An 11,364-nucleotide genomic window follows, 5' to 3' on the forward strand; every position below is an offset into this window, starting at 1 on the left:
AATTTCATTACTTTTTATTATTTGTTATTACCCAGCCACTCGAGTGCAGTACTGAAAGGCTCCACTGTGGTTGTTGGCAAACATCGCCCCCTTGTGGAAAAACTGCCAGCTGCGTCTTTCCGGGTGCGTGGTGTTACATAATTTTTGTGCAGCTTGTGTGTCAGTGGAGCCTATAAATGATCTGAACCTATTTATAAGACCTTTAAAGCACACCAACGTTCCACAGACAAATAAAACACAACAAAAGCACAAAGCCAGTCTTCTTTAGATATTTTTTTATGAACATCATTATAACAAATGTTACAGAACAAGAGGTAAAACTCAGTGTTGAAATTCTGCAACAATTCCAACACTGAGGAGAAAAAAAAAAAAAAAAAAAAAAAAAAAAAAAAAAGGCCGCCAGGTTGATGTTTCGCTTTTAGCAGGGTTGACAGCATCGTCACTGTGCCGGACCTCTGTCATCACACGGCCCTGGACACCGCTGCATCAGAACGTTCTGATTGGCTGAGATGGCTCAAAGAATGCAACTGAGGCTGTGGTTGAGAGCAGATAAAATTTAAGGCCATGTGCACCAGTTGATGCAAACATTTCTCTTTTTAAAAACTATTTAGACTCAATCATGTCTTCCTCACTGACATTTATAAAACACAACAGAAGACAGATGAGCTACACTGTGTTTATCTGAGGAGCTTGAAAGAAAGTGAGTGGACTTGTTTCCTTGAAGACGTTTCACCTCTCATCCGAGAAGCTTCTTTAGTTCTGAGACCAAATGGTGCAGAGTCCCAGCTATTTAAGCCCTAGTGGGAGTGGGAGTCACATGAGTGGCAGATCTACAGCCATCCCCTCTGTTCAAAGATCACAGTGGACATACATGGCATCTTTCACTCTTTCAAACCATCTGTCCTCTCTGAACATTGGCATCTTTGAAAAATTGACCTTTGACCTTTAAATGCAGCTGAGACAGCTGAGTCTTGTACTGTCAAGGTGGCTCTTCTATGTTGTGCCATGCATTTATGAAGTGGCTGTTGGGTTTCTCCAATGTAGACGTCTGAGCACTCCTTGCTGCACCGCACAGCATAGCATACATTACGTTGTTTAGTTCTAGCAGCTAGATAGTGTGCTGGTAAGACTACATTCCTTTGGAGTGGGAATTACAAGTTCGATTTCCGCCCGGTATACAGTAAGGGTCCTGGCTTGACCCCCCCATGCTAAAAAAACCAAACCCTGGAATGGCACGGCTATGGCTGCAGCTCGGACACAAGCATTACACTATATGTTGTACTGTGTACGTGATAAATCGTGATAAGTCGCTTTGTCCCTGGGATGTACCAGATTTTGCCTGAGGTTGTGGCTGGGTCTGAAGTGCACTGGGGTGCCATGAAGAAGCGTTGTAAGGTTTAAATAGCTCGAATGAAAGGTGAAACGTCTTCAAGTACAGACGCTTTTCTTTCCAAGCTCCTTAGATGACCATGACCTGGATGACTGAGAACCTACACAGACATGCGTTGTGTTTAGTCTTATTGTACACAACTAATTTATGAGGTTAACCACCCTACCTCTGAAAATCTTCTCATGTTGACATCTGTAAGGAAGCAGGGGGGAAAGTTGCACATTTTAAAGATGCGTGATGCATTTAATGTGGCATACTTTTGCATTGAAAGATTATTTTTGCAAGTAGTAAGTGGCTGTAATATAACCTCACAGTCCATCTCACCTTCATTGTTTTGACTCACTTGCTTCCTAATGATGCAGATCTTTGTTATAATGAATACAGCAACTAACAACAGGCCGATCCCACCTCCGATCAAAACATACTTAATATCTGAAAGAACAACCAGAGGAAGCCAAGCAGCCATTAACAAACAAGGTAGTGATGAACGATGGAGTAAAGGAATCCCAGTTAGAAAGTTTAGCTATAATTTAGAGAAGTAAAACCAAAATCCCTCACATGAAGACCGCTAGTACTGCTTTTTACTGATAGTCACTAAATGGCTCTCATTTTATAGACAGCTCTCATTCAGCTGTCTACAAAATTAGAGCTCAAATTGAAAGCTAATGCTGAATTACTCTGAACGGGGAATGATTCCTTTGAACTGTGCTTGGAAATAAACAAACCCACGAGACCTGGGTCACTCCAGAAAGCAGTTACACTCATGACTAAACACCTGCGAAGGAACAAAACACAGTTTGGGGAATGCCAGCTCATGTTTGCCCCTCCTGATATTCTGAAGAGTGTGTGTGCGCATGTGAAAGAGGAGAAGGAAGAGAGTAGATGTTTGATTTCACAACTTGTTTACTTCTTGTAGGAGTAAAGATCTGAGGGTCACGCTCCTCCTGCAAATTAAATTGCATCATCGGCGTTTGCAATTTGAATCCTGAACATTTCTAGGAAGCATTCAGGGAAATGGGCTACTGCTGGTCAGAGTGAGAAATCCCTCACAGGCAACTTCAACTTTACTGCCAGTTACTGGTACAGATGATCACTGATTCAGAACCAAAATGATGGGAAGATTCAATTGTTTAACATTTGAAATCTGACAAAGATTCAGGTGAATGTGCATGAGAAGTTCAACATACATCAGTAATAGTTCACAATCAACTATTAGGGAGCTGCAAGCATTGCAGTTTATTGTTTTTGGGGCTGCATAGTCACAGACTAGTCTAAAAAGCGCTAACAATGGGCATGTGAGCATCAAAACTGGACCATGGGGCAATGGAAGACTGTGGCCTGGTCTCATGAATCATGTTTTCTTTTACATTATGTGGGTGGCCGGATGCCGGTGCAGATTTGTCTACATTCCCTGCCTGGGGAACACCTGGCACCGATGTGCACCATGGGAAGATTTGGGCAATGTTCTGCTCGGAAACTTTGGGTCCTGCCATCTGTGTGGATGTTACTTTGGCACATAAAACCTACCTAAACATGGTTACAGACCATGTACACATTTTCATGGAAATGATATTCCCTGTTGGCTGTGGCCTCTTACAGCAGGATAATGCTCCCTGCCACAAAACAAAAATGGTTCAGGAATGGTTTGAGGTGTTGACTTGGTCTCCCCAGATATCATCTTGAGCTTCTCTGGGTAGACAAAAAAGTCTGATCCATGGAGGCCCCACATTGCAACTTACAGGACTTGAAGGATCTGTTGCATATTAGTGGAGATACCACGGCACACCTTCTGGGGTCTAGTGGAATCTATGCCTCAATGGGTCGGGGCTGTTTTGGCAGAAAAAGGAGGACCAACACAATATTAGGCATCAGTGGTCATAATGTTATGCCTGATTGGTGTATGCACCCATGTAATATATGAACTAGAGTAATCAAACAAAACTTTCAGAACTTCGAAAGTTTATGTAAGTGCAGCCAGAGAAGAAGTTCAGTTTCTCTCCAGTTAATATTGCATCAGACTAGAATGCACATCAATGTTTCCATCTTAAATATCAGCTTCAGATGACATATCACTGCGACTGATGCAAAGAGATAAATACTGAAGATTGAGATGAGTCTGATTACACACTTGATGAACAGACATAAGTATCATGTCATCACATCCTGCTCATGCTCACAACAGCAACGATGACAGAAGAATCAGCAAAAACACACATTTAGGCTCAATGAAAGCAGCAGAGCATATAACCTGGTCTCCATAACAAGCTGATCTAAAACCATATGGGATAGGTTGGGTTGGGGTAGACCAGAGTTTAAGAGTGAAGAAAGTGTCCTTCAATTGACATTTGGGAAAGCATTTTAGGTGAAATCCATGTGAATTCTCTTGCGAGAGAATACTGTATTCACACCGGCAGTAAAAAATAAGAAATGGACTAAAAGTCAAGAAGGGGCTTTGTGAAACATCCTTTCGTGTCAATCAAAGATGAGCTGGCCTCAGTTGTGTTTTTTCTTTTTGTTTTGCTTCACCGCTGCAAAGCAGCAGTGAAGCATCAGTAAGCTTCAGTGCTCTCCATGCTCTGTAACTTTGTCACTTGCGTGAATTGAGCTGAATTAGGAGTGCATGAAAATATCAAACGGTGGATGCTGGAATCTTTTTTTGTTTGCACTCTTGTGTTTGCTGTATACGGCTATTTTATGATTGAGATATTTAAAAAAATTTTTTTTTTCTGCAATCCCCAAATAGTAGAAATAAAGAAAAGCCACAAAGTGCAGATGTGTCCAGATATTTGACTGGTACTGTAAAATCAAAACAATCTGAATGGGTAGACTGGGTAAATAATTACTGGACAGACTGACTCTTAAATGATTGACTGTGAAATATAAAAAGAATGACACATAATTTAACATCAGTCAGAGAAATCTGCAGGCATTTTGCTGTCTTTAACTTGAGCTTCAACTATAATCCACCTTAAAATTGTTATGTTGTTATTGTTACCCACCTAATGTTTCTGAATCTGCGCCGTCTCCTCTCACACTTGTCAGCAAAAACTCTGAAAAACATTTTTTTCCCAGTGAGATTATTTTCAGGTCACAAAAACAGGCCGCTCAAGACAAACAGGAAGGCAGTAACGCCACAGTGAGGTCGCTTCTATCAGATAAGGCGTCTCAACGTTGTGTGCAGTTTACAAAACAAGCAATTGCACAACATTCATAAATGATGAGGTGTGTTCATGTAAATGCAGTGCTTTAAAAATAATGCTGGAGAATAGTAAATGCATTGAAGGCCAGTCTAGAACTTTGACTTGGGTTTTAACCGTTGAAGATATGAGCTATTGTCTAGCAAGCCTGCAGTGGTTAGAGAGGTTAACCTGACTCCTTCCCTCCTGCTTCAGATAACATAAGCTGAGTGTTATATAACAGATGTACTTTTAACAGAAATGCAGTCATTGATACTAATGTGAGGTATTGTTTACTTATATTTACTGTGGAGGGAGTGGTAACCATTATCTAGATTTAATTGGGAAAAGGTTGTTTCTGTGTCACTTTGACATACAGTAGACTATGTCAGCAACACGTTGCTGCACTGTGTTGAGGAGAGAGCTATTAACTAATCTATATATATATCTCTATATCTCTATATCTCTATATCTCTATATATCTATATCTATATCTCTATATCTACACTCAACAAAAATATAAACGCAACACCTTTGTTACTGCTCCCATTCCCCATGGGATGGACGTAGAGACCTAAAATTCATTCCAGATACACAATATAACCATCCCTCCCAAACAGTGGTCACAAATCAGTCCAAATGTGTGGTAGTGGGCACATCTGCTATATTGAGATAATCCATCCCACCTCACAGGTGTGCCACATCAGGATGCTGATCTGACATCATGAGTAGTGCACAGGTGTACCTCAGACTGCCCACAACAAAAGGCCACCCTGGAATGTGCAGTTTTTTGCGCTATTGGGGGTCTGGGGACCCAGAACCGGTCAGTATCTGGTGTGACCACCATTTGCCTCATGCAGTGCAACACATCGTCGCATGGAGTCTATCAGATTGTCAATTGTGGCCTGTGGAATGTTGGTCCACTCCACTTCAATGGCTGTGCGAGGTTGTTGGATATTCGTGGGAACTGGTACACGCTGTCGTATACGCCGGTCAAGCACATCCCGAACATGCTCAATGGGTGACATGTCCGGTGAGTATGCTGGCCATGCAAGAACTGGGACATTCTCAGCTGCCATCTGCCCTGAACAATGTGAACCATGATTCATCCGTGAAGCGCACACCTCTTCAACGTGCCAGACGCCATCGAATGTGAGCATTTGCCCACACAAGTCTGTTACGGCGACGAGCTGGAGTCAGGTCAAGACCCCGATGAGGACGACGGGCATGCAGTTGAGCGTCCCTGAGACGGTTTCTGACAGTTTGTGCAGAAATTGTTTGGTTGTGCAAACCAATTGTTCCAGCAGCTGTCTGGGTGGCAGGTCTCAGACGATCTTGGAGGTGAACCTGCTGGATGTGGAGGTCCTGGGCTGGTGTGGTTACACGAGGTCTGCGGTTGTGAGGCCGGTTGGATGTGCTGCCATATTCTCTGAAACGCCTGTGGAGACGGCTTATGGTTGAGAAATGAACATTCAATGCACGGGCGACAGATCTGGTTGACATTCCTGCTGTCAGCATGCCAATTGCACGCTCCCTCATTGCTTGTGGCATCTGTGGCATTTTGCTGTGAGACAAAACTGCACATTCCAGGGTGGCCTTTTGTTGTGGGCAGTCTGAGGTACACCTGTGCACTACTCATGATGTCAGATCAGCATCCTGATGTGGCACACCTGTGAGGTGGGATGGATTATCTCAATATAGCAGATGTGCCCACTACTACACATTTGGACTGATTTGTGACCACTGTTTGGGAGGGATGGTTATATTGTGTATCTGGAATGAATTTTAGGTCTCTACGTCCATCCCATGGGGAATGGGAGCAGTAACAAAGGTGTTGCGTTTATATTTTTGTTGAGTGTATATCTATCTATCTAGATATATATATAGATAGATATAGATATATATATAGATAGATATAGATAGAGATATAGATAGATAGAGATATAGATAGATAGAGATATAGATAGATATAGATAGATATATATACACATACATACATACATACATACATACATACATACACATACACCATCTCATCCAGCACTGATATTTCACAATAAACTATTGTGAAGTAATGGGCCAATTTGAACTAAAGTTTGTGCGACCATGTATACATAAAACAAAATACCCCACTCAGTCTTGTTATCCTTTAAGTTTCTCCATGAACTCTGGGGGCTTGATGGTCCTGCGCAGTATCTTTGCTGTTCCTAGGACTGCGCTCTTCTGGACAGAGATCTCGGATGATCCACTCCCCCAGTTTGGGGCTCACTGCCCTGAGTGCTTTGACTACAACAAGAACCACTGCTGCCTTCCCCCATCACATCTTCTCAAGCTCCTCTCTCAGCCCTTAGTATTTCTCAAGCTTTCTTCTTCTTGATGTTTTGCCATCACTTGGTACAACTACGACCGTCTTGCCCTGCTTGTCCGTCACTTCTGTCTGGTTGGTTTGCAATCACCAGTTTGTCTGTATCTGAAAGTCCCACAGGATCTTAGATTGGACATTCTCATATCCCGTTATGACCTCGGGACTTCCAGGCCATACTTGGCATAGATGTTCCTGTATACTCTGCCAAACACTTAGGTGTGGCTGTGCAAAGATGTCCCTGACACAACCCAGCACATAACAGGATGAAAGATGCTAGCAGGCAGAGCATATGTGGAACGCCACAACCAAGGTCCTGTCTGATGATTAGTGCCTCTGCACTGTCCACCCATTGGTAGAATAGCTATCATAGCTGTCCTACACATCCATGACAGGCAGCACAAATGGTACATTCTAATCTGATCCAATTCATATTACTCAAATTGATAGTGGCAGGGATAACTCAGTAGGTAGAGTGGTGGCCCCATACACTACTCACCAGGTGCCCAATAGCTGCCCACTGCTTCACTGAGTGGAAGTTCCTTAAATGTCTGGCAAAAATTAACCTTAGGCCAGCTCTTGCCAAAAGTATTTATAAAAGTTAATAAGCAAAAAATACAGAGAGTTTATACCATTTATGTTTACTTCCTCTGTCTCAGGGCAGCTGGGGCTACAATGTAGCTTGCCATCACCAGTGTGTGAATGGGTGAATGACTGAATGTAGTGTGAAGCACTTTGGGGTCCTTAGGGACTAAGTAAAGCACTATACAAATGCAGGCCATTTAGCATTTTACTTTAGAACAAAAGGATAAACTTTAAATACCAGATTTATAATAGTCCTTTAAATGTAGTAGGACTACAACATGAACATGATAAAGGCCCGTATGTGCATCAGACAGTTTTTGCATAGCTGACTGATGTTTGTCTATCACCAAATATGTTTCACATTAGTAACAGCCTGGAATTTCCCCGTTATGAATGCCCTTTGTCCTGGCATGGCCTAGGCCTTAGTTTGCTAGATTTGATCCTGTTACCTATATTAAAACCACATTTACCACTTTGATTGAAAAACCTTTTTTTTTTTTTCCAGCTTAGGCTGAACCAAAGCTCTTATTTCCACAAAAACAATAGAAAAAAAACAACTAAATTACTGAGTAATTCTTTTTGTATTTTTGTTTTTAGGGTTCATAAAAGTTCACGAAATGTCAAAGCATAGGTGATTACTACATGCTAGCACTGTAACCAGTCAAAGATAAGTCTGTTGCTTTGCACTAAGTAGCAGGCATAAGTATACAAGCTTGGGCTCCAAAGAAACTACATGGCAGCAGCCAAAATAACAACACTTAGGCTTTTTTTTCTTCACAAAGTTTCAGGCCAACAGAAGGAGTGACATACATCATCCCTGTTTGGTGCATTAAAGCTGCAAGACCAGACATGCAAGACCAGACATGGGCAGAGCACAGGAAGAAAACACTGAAATTTATGACACCCCTGAGCCAGGCACTCAGTCTCCAGCTGCTCCTTCAGAGGCCAAAATAAGTGGAATGGTGCTGTGTGAGGTTAAGTATATAACTGCAGCAGAGTGCTGCTGAAACAGAGCACACATGCTCAGCAATTGGCTCTCTTACAGATTGGAACCATGAGTCACATTCAAGGGGCAGCTCTTAGACTCGGTCTGCTGTTACCATAAGCCAGATGATAAATGAGAAGCAAAGGAAATAGATTTTCAGCAGAAACCAGCAAGTGTGGGTTAAATGCCTTGCTGAAGGATACAAGCAGTAGTTGGATGATTGTACGACTGGCTGTTACTGGGGTCAAACCTGTGACTCGTCAGGAAAAGATCTATGTGTTATTTATCGGTCTATGGCAATTGCTGCTTAACACATCCTGAGTGCTGCAGGACTGAGTAAGATAAAATTTCAAGTGAACAGACTGTATGACCTCTTATATAATGTGCCATATCCAGTAGTTACAGGAGGCACAGTCTGACTGTTCACTAAGGGTTTGACTCAGGTCAAATGGCTGAAAATATTAATACCATGTACATTACAAATTAACATAAAAAAAAAACATTGCGTGAATATATCATAAAGGAGTAGATGGAGCAAACAGCAGAATGTGTAAGAGATATTCAGACTGTAATATTTCAAACTGAGACTCAAACTGAGACTCAAAGGCTATTTCATGGGCAGAAGTGGGCAATTCCTTCGTTATGTCATTATCAATTAAGTAGGTAAAAGGTTTTTGAGTTAATTTGAAGTATGTTGCTTGCATTTAGAACAGACAACATGCAGTCAAAGGAGCTCTCCATGCAGGTGAAATAAGCCACCCTCAAGTCGTGAAAACAGAAAAAACCCATCTGGGGAAATTGCTACAATATTAGGAGTGGCAAAATCTGTAATTTGGTACATCCTGAGCAAGAAAGCACTGGTAAACTCAGCAACACAAAAAGAGCTGGACGTCCATGGAAGACAACAGTGGTAGAAGATCGCAGAATCATTTCCATGGTGACGAGAAACCCTTTCACAACAGCCATCTAAGTGAACAGCACTCTGTCTCATCTATGGATGCACCCAGTTAAACAAGCTTGTAAACTTTAGCTGATACCTCAGCACTCCAACTTTCTATCCAAATAAGGTCAATTTTGCCTCCAACAAATACTAAGATGGTAAAGGACGAAGTGCAAAATCAAGAATTCACAACCCATCTTAGCAGTGCACGACTAATAGTTGTCCTGTGGACAGATTCCTCCACCTGAGCTGTAGATCTCTGCAGCTCGTCCAGAGTCACCATGGGCCTCTTGGCTGTATTTCTGATCAGCGCTCTCCTTGTTCGGCCTGTGAGTTTAGGTGGACGGCCTTGTCATGGTATGTTTACAGTTGTGCCATACTCCTTCCATTTCTGAATGATGGCTTGAACAGTGCTCTGTGGGATGTTCAAGGCTTGGGAAATCTTTTTGTAGCCTAAGCCTGCTTTAAATTTCTCAATAGCTTTATCCCTGACCTGTCTGGTGTGTTCTTTGGACTTCATGGTGTTGTTGTTCTCAATATTCTCTTAGACAACCTCTGAGGCCGTCACAGAGCAGCTGTGCTTGTACTGACATTAGATTACACACACAGGTGCACTCTATTTAGTCACTGGCACTCATCAGGCATGGCACTCATGTCTATGTAACTGACTGCACTCAGACCAAAGGGGGCTGAATAATTACGCACACCCCACTTTGCAGTTATTTATTTGCAAAAAATGTTTGGAATCATGTATGATTTTCGTTCCACTTCTCACATGTACACCACTTTGTGTTGGTCTTTCACGTGGAATTCCAATAAAATTGATTCATGTTTGTGGCTGTAATGTGACAAAATGTGGAAAAGTTCAAGGGGGCCGAATACTTTTGCAAGCCACTGTAAACAATTCTTGGCCCGCTGATACTAAAGAGCCCAAAGTGTGCCAAGAAAATATCCCCCACACCATTACATATCACTACCTATACCTACACTATTCATGCTGCTGAATCCCTGATTCATGTTGTTTCATAACTCTTTATCTACATCAAATTCTGTTCCTACCATTGTGATGTGGCAGCAGAAAGACTCATCAGACCGGGAAATGTTTCTCCAATCTTCTGTTGTCCAGTTTTGGCGAGCCCAATGCGAGCTGTAGCCTCAGTTTCCTGTCTTAGCTGACAGCAGTGACACTTGGTGTGGTGTGCTGTAGCTTATCTGCTTCAAGGTTTGCATTCAAAGACTTACTGTTGCCTTCCTAGAAGCAGTCTGTCCATTCTCCTTTGATCTCTGATCGAAATACTCTTCACTTCAGCACGTTATCTTAATCAAACTACGCTGTCTGATTAAATACTTGCATTAATAAGCCGCTGAACCTGTTCAGAGAGTATACATGTACAAGTGCATACAAGCATGCATTGTACTCACCAGTTAAAAAGATAATCCTGATTGCTGCCAGCAAACATCCACGTGTCTTAAACACTCTCATCGTTCTTGCTGTCTGCAACACACTCACTGACTTCTTGAATTGCCTTTCAGCCTTTCATACAACAACAAAGCATTTCCTGAGCTTGTGGGCTTCAAAGCTTTGCTGACTAAAAGATTACATCTATCTTCCTTCTTTTGTATGTCACATTTCCCTGTGCATGTTAAATTGACAAATACAACTTCTGGGTGTTATTAGTTGCAGTGTGCTGTATTTCTGTTGCTTTATAATGCAAGTTTGCTACAAAAGTTTCATAAATTCCTCAGATGTGGTCAACAGTCTGTGTTTGTTGTTTGTGCAGTCAATTTGATATTCACACCCGTCTGTTTATTAATGAACATCATTAACTGTGTGGCACTGATCCGTTTGATACGCGTTGGCAGGTATTGTTGGTTGTTTGCGTCGAGAGATGTTGGCACGGTAAGCATGATGTTCCATTGGATTTA

At 42.0% G+C, this 11,364-nt stretch overlaps 1 protein-coding gene across 1 annotated transcript; it reads right to left on the reverse strand.

The window, feature by feature from the left end:
* Positions 1-387: 387 nt before the first annotated feature.
* On the reverse strand, positions 388-10,973 carry LOC147322851 (uncharacterized). The gene is made up of 5 exons (XM_086304713.1): positions 10,861-10,973; positions 4,390-4,440; positions 1,715-1,822; positions 1,557-1,582; positions 388-533 (listed from the first exon to the last, which is right to left on the reverse strand). Exons 1-5 carry the CDS (start codon positions 10,919-10,921, stop codon positions 462-464), a joined length of 318 nt encoding a protein of 105 aa, XP_086160839.1. The 5' UTR covers positions 10,922-10,973; the 3' UTR covers positions 388-461.
* Positions 10,974-11,364: the final 391 nt, after the last annotated feature.

This window comes from Aulonocara sp. 'chitande type north' Nkhata Bay, linkage group LG8 (genome assembly GCF_057382095.1).
Source record: "Aulonocara sp. 'chitande type north' Nkhata Bay isolate Kocher_YH1m ecotype deep benthic linkage group LG8, A_spYH_male_GT1.1, whole genome shotgun sequence".
Lineage (NCBI taxonomy): Eukaryota > Metazoa > Chordata > Actinopteri > Cichliformes > Cichlidae > Aulonocara > Aulonocara sp. 'chitande type north' Nkhata Bay.

Excerpts from the sequence above, each read along its gene's own strand:
- LOC147322851 (XM_086304713.1), bottom strand. The coding sequence starts at position 10,921 with ATGAGAGTGTTTAAGACACGTGGATGTTTGCTGGCAGCAATCAGGATT. Across the intron at positions 4,441-10,860 it reads CAGGATTATCTTTTTAACTG|AGTTTTTGCTGACAAGTGTG; the intron begins GTGAGTACAATG and ends AATGTTTTTCAG. Across the intron at positions 1,823-4,389 it reads CGCAGATTCAGAAACATTAG|ATATTAAGTATGTTTTGATC; the intron begins GTGGGTAACAAT and ends TTGTTCTTTCAG.